The 17,449-nt window shown below is 49.2% G+C and overlaps 1 protein-coding gene across 4 annotated transcripts; it reads right to left on the bottom strand.

Annotated features, from left to right (window-relative positions):
• Positions 1–420: 420 nt before the first annotated feature.
• Positions 421–17,395, bottom strand: LOC118095064 (eukaryotic translation initiation factor 3 subunit C). 4 transcript variants are annotated; one of them, XM_088656345.1, is made up of 21 exons: positions 17,288–17,395; positions 15,473–15,617; positions 15,083–15,148; positions 14,709–14,898; positions 13,459–13,584; positions 12,561–12,615; positions 12,318–12,427; positions 11,864–11,991; positions 11,012–11,168; positions 10,765–10,868; positions 9,812–9,953; positions 9,542–9,667; positions 9,243–9,336; positions 8,461–8,648; positions 7,212–7,436; positions 6,251–6,614; positions 3,740–3,899; positions 3,135–3,200; positions 2,655–2,742; positions 1,902–2,073; positions 421–604 (listed from the first exon to the last, which is right to left on the bottom strand). In XM_088656345.1, the coding sequence occupies exons 2-21, from the start codon at positions 15,571–15,573 to the stop codon at positions 519–521; spliced, it is 2,748 nt and encodes a 915-aa protein (XP_088512471.1). In that variant the 5' UTR covers positions 15,574–15,617; positions 17,288–17,395; the 3' UTR covers positions 421–518. The 4 variants fall into 4 exon arrangements, with proteins under 4 accessions (XP_088512471.1, XP_034991845.1, XP_088512472.1 ...); XM_035135954.3 differs by having other exon boundaries at positions 1,911–2,073; XM_088656346.1 differs by having other exon boundaries at positions 17,338–17,395.
• Between the last annotated feature and the right edge of the window lie 54 nt (positions 17,396–17,449).

Here is a 17,449-nt window from a genome sequence, read left to right as displayed (position 1 = left end):
GCAGTGGGACTCCTGGCAGCTACAATCACTCATTCTCAGAGCTCTGCCAGGGTGGGAAACTTTTTCAACTCAAGGACAACAATCTGGGCGCCACCTGGCTCCCAGTCCCAGTCAGTGCACATCTCTCCATCCAGGTATGCAAGAGACATATTCAGGGCAGGCAAAAACACTTGGAGAGACCACAGAGCAGGTTCACCAAGGGGCACAGCCTGCAGATATGGGTTATGGCCTGGGAAGAGGGCCACAATCCACAAAGGGAGGCCAAGACACATTTGGCCCCACTGCCTGAAGCCAAAGGGCAAAGGTTGGGTGACGCCCCCAGTGACCACGTGGGACGTAGGAAGGACAGCAATGCTTTTCCTGACTCTGGTTCTCATCTCCCACGCTGCTTCTTGTGCTCCCAAAGACACCACAGGCCAGTCACGCTCCGAACAAACTCTTTATTAAGTGTTTGAACCATGGGAACTGGAATAAGATCTTCCCTGCACCAGGAAATTCTACTGTGACGGCTTAGGGAATCAATAGTTGCTTTGTCGCTCCTGCTGCCGATATCCTCCACGCCGCATGTAGCCTCCTTCGTTCTTGCGGTAGCCATCCTTCTGGTCTGGAGGGCAAGAGAGAGAGAGGAGAGAGAGTTCAGCTACAAGGCACTGGTGAAAAGCGGGCCAGCAAGATTACAACAGAAATGGGTTTGCTGCACAGCTTATGGAAAACAAGACAGGGACACAGAGACCAAGGTAAAGTGGCTCATGAGTGTACACTTCCTGGTTCTTCGACCAAAACAAACCATTTTGCAGTGAAATCGGCACACTTTGGATTTAGAAAATGTGGGGAGAGAACAACTGTCATCTTTGTGTCCTGTATGGAGGGAGAAGTGCTGAACCAAAGGAGGATTTGGATCCTGTGATGAGGTAAGGAAAGCAGATAAACCATTCGAAGAATGCAGGGGTGGTAACTTCCAGCCCATGGGCCAACTCAAGCCATCCAATCAGGCCTATGTGGTTGTTGTTTTTTTGCAGGCCACACCTACCTGCCACTCACTTGACTTCATAAATAAAGTTTTGATTTGTTTTGATATAAGATCAGGTGACATGCAGGTAAACAAGAGGTGTCTTTCCCATAGGGCCTAGTGGCTCATTGCACCAGGATGTGTGTGTGTGCACGCAATCAGCCACTGAGCCTTATGGCTCCTCTGCCACCGCCTCCTCCTCTCCCTTGGCTGCAAGGAATCAGCAGGCTGTCATCAGGCAGCGGAGGAGGAGGCTAATAGCCACGGAGCAACGGCCTCCCTCATTAAATGGGACAGCAGGCAAGGAAGGCACACACAGCGCTGAGCAAATGCGCGCCGGCCGCAGGAAGGGAACACGGTAGTGCAAAGGGACAAAGGGCCCCTGGGAGCAGGGCGAGGAAGGGCTGGTGTGCAGGAGGGGTGCGGGAAGCCTCGCTACCAGCCTCCCCGACGGGGCTTCCCCCTGCCATTGCCCCTGAACAGCCCCACCCAAACCAGGCTTCCTCGGAAGGAAGTCCGGATCGTCCTCCCTCATTAAACGGGGCGGCAGGTGAGGAAGGCGCACACAGCACTCAGGAAGGGAACACGGCAGTGCAGGGGGTGGGGGTGGCGCCCGAGGGATCCCTGCACCACGGCGCCATTTAAGCTTAAGACGGCCCAGCAGGTAAAGCTGTGGCTTCAAGGAACCAAGAGAAGCTGACAATCATTAATGGGAACTGGTTTCCTTAACTTTTGCTCCTTACCACGAAGGCCAGAATTTTTAAAGAGAAATAGATACTTATGGGAACAGTAGCCCTATTTGTCCCTAGACAGATAATAGACACAAAGTGGCTAAAGGAATGGAGATAGAAGCAAGAAGCAAGAATCTGTGGCTGCAAGTGGTTTCCAGGACCTCGCTCACCCCGGAAGTAGCCCCCATAGGTGCCTTGCTTCTGATCAAAGACCCTCTCGTTGTTCTCCACGAGGCTGCCCAGCTTCTCAGCCAGCTGGAGCGCCAGGTTCTGTTGGGACGTGGGCTCCGTCCGGTGCATCACAACTGTCTGGGTCGGCTGGTCTAAAGAGGCCTGGGAAGGCAAGATTTGGGAGGCTCAGACAAAGCCAGCAAAGGAGAGACATGTTACCGGTAGAAACCTTCTAACGTGGTGGTCTACTTTCCCTCCCAAATCTGGTTTGTATAAAACCTGAATCCTGCCTATAGCACTTACAGGCAAGAGAAGCCATGATTTAAGATGTGACCTCGAGAACCATATGGAACTTTGGTACCCTCTGTTTGCGGTGAGTTATTCATAGTGCAACGGGGCTGGAGACTGCCAAAAGCACTGGATTGTACACCAGAGATTTACAGTATACATTTCTCTTTCACAAAGAGATCTCATTTTAGGGATGTGGCCTATATTGGTTGGCGGTTTATATTTGGGCGAATTGCTTCTCATGCTCACCCCATGTTGCCTCTTATTTCTTTCAAAAGGGTCCATGGTGCAGCTGCTGCAGAAACCCAGCCCTGACCCTCTTCTCCCGCACCCCTTAAGCTGGTTTGTACAAGGGCAACCCATTTTCTCCTGGTCAAGTGTCCCCTCCTGTGGTTGCCACCCATCTCTAGGCCTCCTCAAGCCAACCGCCTGCCATGCGAGAAAGCATCACTCACCATCAGCTCTTCATTGATGATCATCTTGCTAATGATGCTGTGCACTGTGGGCAGGTCCAGCTCAAACATATCAGACAGGATCTCCATGCTAGAAAGGGAGGTATAGTTGTGGGAGGGGGCATGGGGAGAGAGAGAGGGGTGGGGTGGGGAGAAAGAGGTGGAAGCTGAGCTTGTGAGACTAAGGCATCAAAGGCTGGCCTATCGGCAGCCTGCCGGGCAGAAAATCTAAAAGAGTCAATGGCAACCAAAGAAGGTACCCAATAAAAAGTGTGCCATGTACAGAGGATGGATTCCTTTGATTGATATATTTTATGGATTGGAAGCCTGCAGAGGGGATGCTGGAGCAACATGTGCGCCCATAAAATGCACTCAGCCACTGATGCGCTCAGCCACATCCACCACTCACACCCTGGCCAAAAGGCTGCCAGGCTGAAAGAGCAACCAGGAGTTAGCAAGGCCATGATGACCCTCACACAATACCTGATGGAGTCATAGACGCTGCTGTACGTGAAGAGGTAGGTTCGGAGAGACTCCTCTTGGATCTTCCTGCCAGGGAGAAACAAGGGAGGGGAGCAGTCATGAGAGCCAGGCAAAGATCCCTGAAAGGGGGGGGCAGAGCTATGCTTTCCAGTCCCCAGACAGACACCCCCCCAGCCTCTCAGCACCCACCTGCACACAGACAAGCTGGCTGCTCTCAACACAGACATCCCACTTCTCTCCATTTCAACACAGACATCCCACTTCTCTCCATTTCAACACAGACATGCTCCCTCCTCTCCATTTCAAGAACTGGGTTCCAAGCCCTCCCCTCCTAGCCTGCATAGATGGCCCCATAGCTCAGGGGCTGGAGCACTGATGGTCCCGGGCTTCGTCCCTTTATCCATCAAGGTGGATACGCCCAAGCTAAACAGAGCAATGGTCTGACTCAGGATAAGGCAGCTTTGCAGCTCCCTTTCTACAGGACAGCTGCATATTCCTGCAATTGCAGGGGGCTGGACTAGACGACCCTCGGGGTCCCTTCCAACTCTACGATTCTATGATTCTATGGAGGAACTGCCCCGGCACCCCATTCCCATGCAACTGACCGGACAAGCATGCCTCGCACTTTGTCAGCCTCGGGGAACAGGTCCCAGACCTTCCCGTTCATTTTCTCATTAACGATGAAACGGTGGCACGTCTTCCAGTCGCCCATCTTCATAGCCTTGGATGCTGCCACCACATGCTCCCTCATCGATTCTGGGGGGCCTGAGGAAAGACCGGGGGCAGGGAAAGGGGTCATCAAATGGGGAAGGCATTCCTTGTCTTGGTGAACAGGATTTTGATTAGCTAGCAAGGCAGGCCACATCCCCTTAACATCCTACTGCACATGAAGACAATGCACACACAAAAAACAGCTTTCGTTTTTGTATCTAGAAATATTTTTTTCCTAGCCCTTATGTCAAAAAAATTTTACCCAATAAAAATAAAACTTAGTAGAGAAATCGACATAACTTCAATTGATTTTCCTTAGGTTTAAACAAATAGTTATGGAAAGGTGTGTCAGAATAGCTATAAAGGAAAAACAAAGACGCACAATTTGGCAGCAGGCATCATCTCTGAAGAATCATGTGCTCCGTTTTCCAACATAGCATTGAATGACTCCAAGGTGGCGAGGGCCACTTGCAGTTCTGATAAATATGCATTTACAAAATTAATAATAATAATAATATTAATAATAAACAGCTGCCAAATTAAGATGAGGAAACAACTTTTTAAAAAAAAAATATTACAGAACCAACAGAACACAAGAAGCAGTTTGGGAAACGGCGCCAAAGCAAGTGAACCATGATGGGAGGCTGGCTAACGTGGCAAGACAACTTTTGTGAACCCTGGATCATGCCTGGCAATGTCACAGAGGCCAAAGGAAAATCTGCCCCTCCCCAAGAAACTAGCACTAAAGTAAAGAAACTGTTGCAGATGATAAAAAAGGGATGAAAACCGGGGAAGGGGGGGGGAGGGGAAGCCCACAAAATATGGTTTCACAATCATGAATGTAAGAAAAATTTTTCTGTTTTGTATTGTTTTTTTCTCTCTTTTTTGCCCTTTTTTTTTTCTTTTTTCCTATTTCTATTTTTCTCTTTTTTTGGTATGACAATAGATGGTTGGATGGATGGCCTCCTGCGTACTGCCCTGGTTTGCTGGAGCTCCCTGGTGGCAGGGGGGGCTTTGGGGTCAGGGGAGGGGGAGGAGGACAGAAATCCAAGCATAAAATGGACCATCTCTGACTGTTCACATACATGGGATACTTCTGTGGCAGGGGAGGACCCATGTGGGTGGGTAGGAAGGAGGTGGAAAAGGTGTTCATGTATGTACCGGTTTTTTTTGTTTTTTGTATTCTGTAAAATTAATAAAAAGTATGTTTTAAAAAAAAAAGAAACTAGCAGGAGGCGAACAAGCAAAATGCTCCTTCGCATAACACATCTACAGATTGCAACGTTCAAGCACCCCTAGGCACAGACCTGCAACTGCATCAAAGACAGGGTGGATAAAAATCAATGATTTTTTTTTTTTAAAATAAAATGCTTTTTGAGGAAAATATATTACCATCCAAAGGTTGTTCCATCATGAAATAAAGAGTAGTTTTTTAATTATGTAGAATAAGGTTGTATATGTTTAAATTTTTGGGTAAATAAATTCCATTAATCAATTCACAATGTCATGCTCTTCTAGAGGTTTTTGTAAGATTATTGGGCAGTTTCTCTGCCTACAAGATATTATCACAGATGCTTGGTTTACTTTTGCAGTTCTCAAAACTGAATTTGACTCAACAGAGATCATATGCCTCTTCTTCACAGCAAAAATGTTATAACATGAACAAAGTTGAGAAAAAGACTTTAATCCTATTGTTCTACAAACCTATGAATACAGAAACAACACCTTCAGTGCTAAGTTTCAAGAAGTTCAGTGAATAGAATAGAAACAATATTTTTCTGATTGTTTGGAGTGGACAGTATTTAAGTTTTTCATGTGTAGGCTGGGCTGACAGTCTAAGTTTCTTAAAATAAATATATTTTGTTTTTGTTTAGCCAAATTAGTTAACAAACATGGATGTTTGTTTAAGCACATAACATATGCTGTAATGTTATTGTTTCAGTTGAATAAATCTATTTAAATTGTTATTATTAAGGTAATGATTATTTTTCTCCTTCCTAAGTACAACAGTAAAGTTGTCCAAATATGAATGATTAACCTATTAAACTGGGGATAAAAAACTAATATGAAAAGTTGTTATTCTAAAAATCTTCATCTACTTGCATATTAAAGTTATACCAGCAAGAATTAGTCTTTATGTAGAAAACTATGATTTAAATCAAGCCTTACTGACTAGTGATTTAAATCATGATTTAAATCGTGATTTAAATCAGTTTGATTTAAATCAAATCCACCCTGATCAAAGACATTTACAGATTCCATTATTTGCCCAGGGAGACAGGGAGGATACTAAGTCAAGCCTAGAAAGATTATTGTTAGAAGGCCTGGCACAACAGACAAAAGGAAGCCACCCGGCCAGTGTTACCAGAAACACATCTTACGGTTAAAAGAGGAAAGCCACTCACCGAGAAGGGGCTGGCGCTCGCCCACCCGGAGCTGGTGGTGGAACTGCTTGCTGATCATGCGCCGGCGGGCGTCAAACTCGTGCGCGGCCATGTAGGGGATCTCCAGCAGCATGGCTGAGACCAGGTAGACGCACTCCAGCAGCTCCAGGTTGATGTGCATGTGGAAGGGGACCTGGCGGCGCTTCTCAATCTTCTCCTGCTCCTGGTTGCGCTCCTGCATGCTGCGCATCAGCAGGCCCTGCCCCAGCAGCTCCTTGGCCCGCCCGCTCGACTGGATGTCCAGCAGGGCGTTGTGGGCATCCTTGATCATGCCCTGGCGGAAGGCACAGATCCCCAGCTGCACCATTGTCCGGTTATACAGGATCTGCAAGAGCCGAGAAGATCAGAGGAGGTGGAGGAGACCCAGCGGCTGTCTCCAAAAGGCAGCACCTGAAAAACCATCCCCAAACATTCGCTTCCTGCAACTGCTCCTTTGTAATAAGCACAAATGGGCACTGCTGCACTCTGTTGACCCTCTCCAGTCTCCATTAATTCTTGGTCACTCCTTTATGTTACCATCTACTGCTCCTGGCCCTTTACACCTGCCAATTTTCGCCCGAAGGCATCTTCTGCAGACAGCAGGATGCCAAGCAGGGCAGAGGCATTCTGAAGTTAGGAGAGGAAGTCTCATCAACCACATAGGATGTTGTGGCTAGTCTCACCAGATGCAAGTGTGGCCCACATGCAGGAGGAAAAGCGGAGAACAGCAAGGAGAGGGGGCTCTGCTCCTCTCCAAACCCTTTACCATCATCTGCATTGGCAACTTGCACCTTCTTGGACAGGGCAAAGCAGCCACTCCAAGCCTCTCATCCCCTGTTCTTGGAGAACTGGCTTTTGTTGTTACTCGAATTCATTAAGACTGCTTCAATAAACCATCAACAACAGAGCACACGCCTCAGCCTCCCCAGTTTTGTTCTCTGACCTGCACAGGGGGGTCTGCATGCTGAATGTTGTCCTGTAGGTGACTCATGAGCATCAGGTCACGGGCTTGGTACCAGCGATCGTGCAGGGCGTGGTGGTAAATGTGGCAGAGGATGGCGCAGGTTCGGATCCGGTCTGTCCTGTCCTTGGCGTAGATGAACTTGCAGAGGCGCTCCATCTGCACCGCTGAGTCCTCTGCTTCGTTCTCGGCCTGGTCTTGTTCCGACTGCGGGCAAGCAGGTTATGCAACGTGTCCTTTAGCCTGAGGAGTCCCTCCCCACCCTACTCCCCAATACCAAAATGTTACCTTCGCATAGAGATAGCAAACCTCCAAATATTGTTGGACTCCAGTTCCCATCATTTCTGACCGTTGGCCATGCTTGCTGGGGCTGATGGGAGTTGGAGTCCAACCCTATGTGGAGGGGACCAGGTTGGTTACCCAAAACTTAGTATATCAATTGCCCCTCAACTTTCACGGTCTTCCTTTGCCGGTACAATACTAAGGGCCCTGTCCAACTTGCAAACCTGACAGCAGTTTTCAAATCAGAATGACTGTCAGTACTTCCCCTGCCCCAAGGAATACTGGGAACTGTAGTTCTGGGCAAACACGTACACAGGTCCTAGGATCCTTTGAAAGAAGCCATGGCAGCTAAACTGAATCACAATGAAGCTTCCTGAAAATCCCTGATGTCCTTCCGGGCCGAAACCTGAGCATCCACCTCAACTTCTCCCAGCTTGACAGTATCATTTCCAAACCTTATTTTGGGAATGGGCCATGGCTTAGTGCAGAGATGGCCTTCCAGATATTGGTGGAGCCCGACTCCTATCACCCTCACCAACACAGCCAATGGTCAGGAGCAATGGGACTTGTAATCCATAGAGACACCTGGCGGGAACCACAGGTTCCCCACTGCTGGCGTAGTGCTTTGCCTGTCCGTGGCCCCAGGATCAATCCCCTAGTATCTCCGGTTAGAAGGCTCCATTCAGAAGGCAACAGAAAGAGGTTTGCCTAAGACCCTGGAGAGAAGCTGCCAATCAGAGCAGGCCATGCTGGTCAAAAGCAGGGCGAGTACGACCAGATACATGCCAGCTTCTTATGCATCTGACACTTTAGGACATGAGAAACATCTTCTCATCCACGGGGTTATGCCCCACGAACAAAATCTATGGGTGCAACCGCAGAGTGTGAATGCCCTGGACAAAGCAAGGATGGCTGGTGGTGGGCTTTGCTGCCCCAGAGGCTGGCCTACCTTGCTGTCTCCCGCTGGGCCCTGTTGCCGCTGGTGAGCCTTGTAGTCAAACTTGTAGTAGGTGTGGAGGATGCAGCGCAGGTAGATGCGGCACACCTCCTCCGTGGTTCCCTTGTCCTGCAGGTAGTTCTGCACCCGTTCGATGATCTTGCAGACTCGGCCCTCGTCCTTCAGGTGGTCCACGTACTCTGGTGGAAGGGGAACATGCATTCACGTGGCAGTCTTTAGAGGTGGGGCTGCCGGCTTCTCCCTATTTGCCATGCTGAATCTGACACTCCTGAGAAACCCCAGCTTTCCATTTTGGGGCCCAAAATAGCATGTTTCCAGTCCACATGACTGCTGAGTTAAGAGACATGAAAACATACACATCCTCTCTGCTTAGACTGGGTGATCTTTTCCCAAAGCATCCAGCCACTTTCTACCACCTACCCAGTTTTCTGACCTGCTGTTTTTTTTGCAAAACTTTTTATTTTTCAAAGACGCTCCAAAGTCAGTTAAACAAAAAACAAAAAAACTTTTTGTAGCAAGCAGACATAACTGGGAGGCACGAAAAGGCTAGCAAGTATTCAGAGTTCAATCCCTGGTTCTTGAGGGATCGTTCCAAAAGAGGCAAACAGTTGGCAGAGGTGTCTTTTCAGAGGAAAACACAGCAGATTCCTTGGGGTTCCCTCTATTGAAGAAGTTCCCTGTCCCAAACCAGCCCTCCACTAGCTGAAACTTTCAGTCCAACTCCACTCTGGCTCTACCTCAGAGGCCCCACTTTCTATGACAGGCACACTCACCCTGGGAATGGGGGTCTGTATTCTGCATGATCTTTGTGAACTCTTCATCCATGCGCTCCACCAGAGTCAGAATGCAGCCACGAACACGGAAGGGCTAGAGAGGGGGAGACACACAAGTGGGTTAAGGGGGTCAAGACTACTAGGCAGACACACACAAACAGATTTTCCTTTCCTGACCTGCCAATCTGTACCAGCCTCCCGCCTGCTGCTTCTTGTAGATTTCAAACTAGCCCATCTTAGCGGGTTGGCAGGATGCCCCGAGGATGGGGAGGAATGACGCCTGCCTCAGAAATGCTCACCTGCTCGCTGTTGGCCAGGTTCTCAGAGTCCTCGGCGATGTTCTCGCCAATGAAGATGTTGGGGTTGGCAAAGAGGATGTCCAGGAGCTCTTCAATGGAGACCAGGCATTTCTGCCACATCTCTGGCTGCATGTGGTGGGAGAAGAGGAGTGAAGAGGGATACAACGAGGCCCCCTGGCATTCTGGGAAAGAAACCGCCTGCTTCCTGTGGCCCCTATGCATGTGACGTGCTTTTGGGCCACTTCCTCCCCTCCCCTCCTAATTCCATACCTTCATGTAGGTAGCCAAGTTAGGGTTGTAGTCGTACAAAGAAGCAACAATGTTGAACTTGATTTTGACATCGATGGCAATCCCCAGGTTGTTCTCTGCCGCAATTCCAACCAAAAGCTGCAGAAGGTCAATCTGAGCCGCTCTAGAGGAGGAAGGAGGTGAAGGAGCTCAGTGCAGAAGGGGGGCGGGGGAAGCAGATGGCTGGGCATGCTTCTTTTGAGATACATCCCCAACTCTGCACAACCCTCCTTGTGCCCTGTGCCAAAACCACTGACGCCCGTGTGAACCCCCTTCATTTTCATCACTTTCCGATTCACTACCCTTTGTCCTATTCAGGATATCCGGCAGTAGAAATACCTGGGATCTAACACTGCATTTCTGCTTTGGAACAGGCTTCCACTTGCACAACAGAATTCTATCCCCTGCCCCTAAGAATCTGCTGCAGAGGGTTGGGAGCAATGCTTATAGGGGAGGGTGGGAGGATGCGGGTTCAGCATGCAGAACGTCCCAAGTTCCATCCTCCAGTTAAAAATACTTAGCAGATGCTGCTGGATCAGTCCAAAGGCCTATCTAGTCTGGCATCCTGTTCTCACAGTGGCCAACCAAAGGCCTACCTACAAGGAGGCTGTAGGCAGGGCCTGAGCACGAGAGCACTTTCTCTGCACTTGTGATGTTCAGAAACTGGTACCCAGGAGCATGCTGCCTCCAACAGGGGAGAGAGAACATGGCCATCAGGGTTAAGTAGTCACTGCCAGCCTTATCCTCCATGGATTGGTCTAATTCTCCTTCAAAGCTGTCCAAGCCCTCGATCATTTCAAGCTGCCCTTTTCTGAACCTTTTGCAGCTCTGCAGTAGCCTTCTAGAGGTGAGTTAATGAGAACCGCGCTCGGTTTTTCCAAAGCGTGGTCTCCTAGGGCCCCCCCCTCCACCACATCAATGCTCATTGGCCTCACCGATCTGTGCCTTTCTTTCCACGGGCCTGGAGGATCTCATTGAGTTTCTTCACGACTACGGTGTGGTTGATCTCTGTACCTTTGGCAAACATCTTTGGCTTTTCCTGCAAAGCAGGGTGGGGTGGGGGGAGGAACATCAGGCTCAAACCATGTTTGGAAGATGGAGAGAAGTAAAAAAAAAAAGGCAGCAACACCATCCAGTTCATTCTACTCCCACATTTCCAACTGCTTGCAGAGAGAGACTCACCTTGACCAGGGGGACTCCCCCTTTGACCTTCTCCCACTCGCCGCCCTCGTTGTCATCTTCATCATCTTCATATTTCTTGGATTTGCGGTCCTGCTTTTTCTTTGCCTTCTCTTCCCGCTTCTTCTCCAAAACTCTTTTGTCCTCCTCAGTGCCAGTTCTGGTCAGGGAAAATTAAAACAGGACTGAATCCCTCTTTTAACCTGGAATTCTGACTTCCTGAGTTGCCTGAACCATACAAGCCCAGACCCCGCCACTGGCCTCGACCACAAATCAAGCACTAACGAAGCCAGACTAAAAAGCTTATTTGATCCAGACCTATGCAGTCACCAAAATGCCCAATGCAGAAACTTTTCAACTCACCCAGAGAGACCCAGACCTGAGGTCCCCCACCCCTTGCTTAGCCAAGATCTACTTCCCTGCAATTCCAACTTCTTGGTTTTAGTTCTGCTCTTGGGGGAACAGAGCACAAGTCTGTTCCATGGTACAGAGCACGTGTCACACCCCAGGATAGGGCCATTATTGCTCAGATCTAAAAGTGTCCATCAAACTTTAAGATGCTCCTCTAATGCGAGATAGCTAATTGCACCATAGACATCTGTTATGTCCTGACACGGATGCTGTCACCTAAAGCAGCGAGCAAGGGTCAAAGTAATGACTCCTCAACAACTCAGGCTCAGAAGTGAGTTGGGTGAACAGGACAACACAAAGTGTTCCACCTTCAGGTCCTGAATCTGAAATTCCAGATTGTGATCAAAGGTAGATTCACAACTGACAGTTCCCTCAGCAAGAGGTTTGGAGACCGTCATCCAAAGATGAAGGGAAATGTTGAACCCATAGAAGCTGCCTTCTTACTTCTTAAGGAACTTGGAGGCCAAGGAGGTGTATTTGCCCTCATCTTCATCTGATTCAGAGTCAGATTCCGAATCTGACGAGCCCCAGTCTTCATCATCATCAGAGTCCTCCTCCTCATCATCTTCATCCTGCCAAGAGCGGGGTGGGGAAAAGAAAAATTATGCAGCAGCAAACCTTGTGACGAAAACAGTTTTCACTCAGATTCAGTTAGGGAGGGCCATAAAGTGGCACAGAGCAACAGAAGTCCCATGGGAACCGTTCCTGTTTCCCACGCTTCTGGATTATTTTCTGCTGCAAAAGGAATAGTGATCTTTTGCCTTCCTCCCCTCTGAGTTGCTTGGCACAAAAATCCTTCTGGCAGCTGCTTTGAGGGAAGCACTATGCTGGCCTATGCTAGCCAGAGGAGGGCACCACAATGTCCCGTCCCCAACCCCAACCAACGTCCAGCTCTCACCTCCACCTTTTTGAGAAACTTGCCCCGTCCCTCAGCTGCCCCCTCTTTCTTCTTCAGGAAAGCTGCGGCACTCATTCCCTCATCGTCATCCTCACCAGAAGAGGAGGAGCCTGAAGCCAGAAAGTGGGGTGTGTCACTGAGAGGGGAAACCTCAAATCCCGCTCCCCACCTCACACAAAGGATAGACAGTGAGCTGCACAGCTTCCATCTCCTACGCACCGCACCATCAGCATCACCACTCACCCTCCGAATCGTCACTTTTCTTGTCCTCGTCTTCATCAGCTGACTGTTCGGGGTTCTAGGCGAAAGCAGACATGCTGTGGTCAAGATGAATGTAGGGTACTCTTCTTTAATTTGAACCATACAGAATTGCTCTTCCAGCACAGCCTGACTCCTCCAAACCCTCCCTTCCGCTTTCACCCGTTTTTTCACCTGAGCCTTAACACCAGGGGTCAGCAAACTTTTTGAGCAGGGGGCCAGTGCACTGTCTCTCAGACCTTGTGGAGGGCTGGACTATATTTTTTGGGGTGTGTGTGAATGAATTCCTATGCCCCACAAATAACCCAGAGATGCATTTTAAATAAAAGCACACATTCTACTCCTGTAAAAACACGAGGCAGGCCCCACAAATAACCCAGAGATGCATTTTAAATAAAAGGGCACATTCTACTCATGTAAAAGCACACTGATTCCCGGACCGTCTGCGGGCCGGATTGAGAAGGCGATTGGGCCGGATCCGGTCCATGGGCCTTAGTTTGCCTACCCATGCTTAACACAACTGGCAAAGCCAGTAATCAACCCTATTGCCTAAAGCAAGGACAGTGACTGTGGACCTCCAGATCTTGCTGACTTACAACTCCCAGCTTCCCTGACCCTTGGCCATGCTGGCTGGGGCAGATGGGAGTTGCGAGTCCAGCAACATCTTGAAGGTCAGAGGTCCTAAGGGATTCATAGAATTGGAAGGGACCATGAGGGTCATGTAGTTCAACCCCCAGCGATGCAGGAATATTTTGCCCAACATGAGGCTCGAACCCACAACCCTGAAATTAAGAGTCTCATGCTGCACTGACTGCGCTATACATAATTCCCAATGTCTCGGCCGCCTCCCTGGAATGCCCTCCACCCAACCATGTGCCAGTACCTGGCGGTAACTCGTGATCTGGGCCTCATAATCTCGGTTGTACTTCCGGATCTTCTGGCGGAGCGTGCTTAGGGCTTTGGCGTTGTTCTTGTTCATCTTCTTCTTGCCTTCCTTGTCCTCCCAGAGCTACGAAAGCCAGAGGGGAGATGAAATTACAGACAGGCCATAGCCATTTGGTCCACACACCAGCCTCTCTCCCTTTTTCTCTAAACATGCAAACCAAAGCTATGTGCAAGAGGACAGCCATTTTGCTCTCTAGCTATTCCCTTGAGGATCCTGGAGTCTTGTGTCTGTGGGATTGGCTTGTTCACCGCTCCCCATCCCAGTGCTGCATGAAGACTCAGAATGGTGCAACAGTGGGTATCAGAGCTAGGACCAGAGAGATCTGTGCTCAAATTCCCACAAAGCTGTGAAGTGTCTTAGGCTTAGTCACCTTTTCTCATCTGAACCTACCTTGCAGGGCTGTCATGAGGATAAAATGGGGTTGGGGAGAGACCATATAGGCTGCCCTAGTACCTTGAATTAGAGGCAGGTGGGTGGCATCTTGCTCTGACTTTCCCTATATGCCTTCTTGCTCTCTATATATTTCAGACATTTAAATTTTGAGTTCCACTCTGCAAACCCTTCAAGGCAGCTTACAGAACATAACAGCTTTACAACAAAAGCTATGTGTTTTGAAAAGCAACATCCACGCCAAGATGATACACTAAACTAGGAGCAACATGAAAAACACAACACACATTTAAACAGTAAATAGGCAGGTGCTAGGTGGCTATTTCTGGGGAGGCCAACAGACACCACTATCAAAAGACCATGTACTCGGTCATCACCTGGCTTATCACCAAAGTGGGGTGTGTGTTCAGATCTTAAGAAATAGGCAGATCCACATGTGAGAAGGTGGCCCTTCAGATATGAGCATTGACTCCACTGCTCAACTGATTCAGAGTACTTCTCTCCCCAATTAGCACCCATACCTTGAATCCAACTCCATTCATGCAGGAACAAACAGGCAGTAAAAGGAGACGCCAAAAAGGCATCAAAGTTGATCCTGGGAGCTCTACGTTCATTTCCCTTTTGCAATGAAGCTCATAATTCTTTATCGGGGGGGGGGGGGGAGGAGAACAGAATCCCTCCTTTTTCCCTTAGCCCTAGGTGTCAGACTCTACGAGACTTCTGAAATTGTCACGAAACCCTCTTGAGCCAGGCACAGGGACTTTGTGGACCAAAAACCTCCCTGCTGGTCCCAGTACCTCATTGAGGTAGTCCTCAAGGTCTGCGAGGATGCGGATGTAGAAGCGGGGCACTCCCTCCTTGTCAACAATGCTCTTGGCCTTGCCATAGGCCTTGCCCAGCAGCTCAAACTCCTCTAGGCATTTGGTGACGTCCCGGATCTTCATGGCATTCCGGATTGTTTTGATCAAGTTCGTAAGCTCCTCAAACCTGCAGTAAGGGAAGATCAAAGAAGGAATGGTTAAGCCTGGGGCATTGATATGCCCTCAGAGAACACAGTGCCACAACCCCTAATGTAAAGCAGCCACTACCCAGCTACCCAAAAATATGGCATTGGCGCAGCCCTCCAGAAACCAGAGGGGCCACTTCTCCCACCAAGCCAACCGCACGTTACCTCTTGTCCTTTGCACTGCGCACAATCCTTTTTGTATCTTCCTCATCTTCACTCAACAGCAGAGGCCTACAAGAAAGGGAAAGGAACAGACAATGGATCCCTGCTATCAATGATCAGGAGAAGGAGGTGGTGAGAGGTGTGCAGGGCAGGGGGAGGGAAAGGCAGTGCACAACCCATAAGTAGGAGATACTTGGTCTGGAATCCCAAGACAGGTACCATGTGAGTGTATTGGATTCAGGTCCTCACTACCTGTTTCTGACATTTAAATCAGAAATGCTCCCCCTTATTCTCGTTGACATCTGTCTGTTTCTTCCAATTCATCACTCCCATGGAACCTCTGTTCCCACCCTCTCACTCAAGTTCTCCCTGCCCTCCCTCCCCCATACTTACTGTTTTCCAAAATTGCCCCCAACAGGCTTCGCTACAAGCTCGTCCCCAGAAAGTGACGATTCCGACTCACTGTCCGAGCCAGTGGTAAAGAAACGCGACATGGCGGCAGCGGCTCTGGGTTGTCAGCAACCCACTGCTCCCAATTCTGAATGGGAAAGATAAGAAGCCAAAGGCCCAGTGAGTGCAATGGTCATACCAAGGTTGAGTTCATTTGCTTCCATTTATAATGTCAACACCTGGTATGTAGGCAGCGACCATTTTAGGTGTGTCCAACTGATGCAAGACCACTGACGTGTGGGTCCTTTTGGATCTAGAAAAGGGAAGAATGGAGGCAGAACATGGCGGATCGAGCTTGTGCACACTCCACCAACGCACGTGGAGGCCAGGAGCAGAATCCCCATGCAAAATGGTCGCTGCCTGTACCAACATGAATTATTGTGTGTGCTTTGATATAAACCTTGGCAAACTTCTTTGTCACTAGCCTAAATGGAAACTAAGCCTAAGCACATGTAACTGAGCTAAATGCATATTCTTCCCATGTTTATAATTCCTTCTCCAGCCTGGCACCTTCCAGATGTTTCAGCCGATAACTCCCTATATTTGCCATGGCTGATGGGAACAGAGTACAGCAACATTTGGAGGGCCTCGGGCAAGAGACAGCTGTTCTATGCCTCCCTGCAGACCAAACTGCAGGCTATAAGCATCTCAGGGCACAGACTGTCATTTGTTTCTCATAAAACAGGCATGTCCAACAGGTAGATCGTGATCTACCGGTAGATCACTGGATGTCTGCAGTAGATCTCTGGTAGATCATTGGCTCCGCTCAAAGAAGCTGAACAACTGTGGCTCCCCTAAAAAAAAAGCTCAACATTTTACCGCCTCCTTGAAAAAACTCAACAACTTTGACCCAAACCTCCCCAAAATGGACCTTCCTCCTTCCTAAAAAAACCTCAACATCTTTGACCTGAACCCCCCAAAAGGGGGTAGATCACTGCCAGTTTTTAACTCTGTGAGTAGATCGCAGTCTCTTGGGAGTTGGCCACCCCTGTCATAAAACATCAAGCACACTCATGTTGGTTTATATCAGGCATTCCCAAACTTTGGCCCTCCAGATGTTTTGGACTACGATTCCCATCATCCCTGACCACTGGTCCTGTTAACTAGGGATCATGGGAGTTGTAGGCCAAAACATCTGGAGGGCCACAGTTTGGGGGTGCCTGGTTTATATTATTTTTATCACACCTTTCACCCATCTGGCCCTGCAGATGTTGAACTCCAACTCCCATCAGTCCCAGCCAGCAAAACCAATGGTCAGGGATGATGGGAGTTGTTGTCCAGCATCATGAGGGCCTCAGGGTTACATCCTTCTGATCTCACCCAACTCTTTCTATCCTCACAAGCATCTTGAGAGGTAGATAAGGTTGACAGACAGTGACTGACCTAAGCTCATCTAGTGAGGTTCAACACTGAGTGGGAAACTGAACTACTGTATTTCAGCAAGCCTCGGGCCTTCCCCAATCCTGCCGCGATGCTTCCCCTTTGCTAGGAGTGGAGAAATTTTGGCTCGAGGAAGGACCAGCGCACCAGGCATGATGTCAATGCATATATTACATAAAACTACATATATAACCTCATCAGTATAAATGTTCTAAACACTCAGCTGAGTTTAAAACACCGACAGCCCAAACAGACAAACACGCATCTCCCCAATGGGGACAAAAAAACCCTCCTCCTAGAGCGAAGGCCACCCAGGAAGCCGGTGGGGCCCCCCTCGGACGCCTCCTACTCCTCCCTCCCCTAACCTTCGGGATTTACCTCCTTCCTCCGCCGGTAGCCCAAGAACCGCGCCTCTCGCACGCGCTTACCCGGCCCGGGCCTGGTAAAATGAAGGCGCGTCGCTTCCCGCAGCCAACGCACATGCGCAAAGCCTTCTGCAGGCTCATCAACACCCCGGCGCGGCCATGATGACTACTTCCT

Source organism: Zootoca vivipara, chromosome 12 (assembly GCF_965207765.1).
Source record: "Zootoca vivipara chromosome 12, rZooViv2.hap1.1, whole genome shotgun sequence".
Lineage (NCBI taxonomy): Eukaryota > Metazoa > Chordata > Lepidosauria > Squamata > Lacertidae > Zootoca > Zootoca vivipara.
The sequence above is the reverse complement of the archived record's forward strand: the minus strand, read 5'-3'. Positions and strand labels throughout refer to the sequence as shown.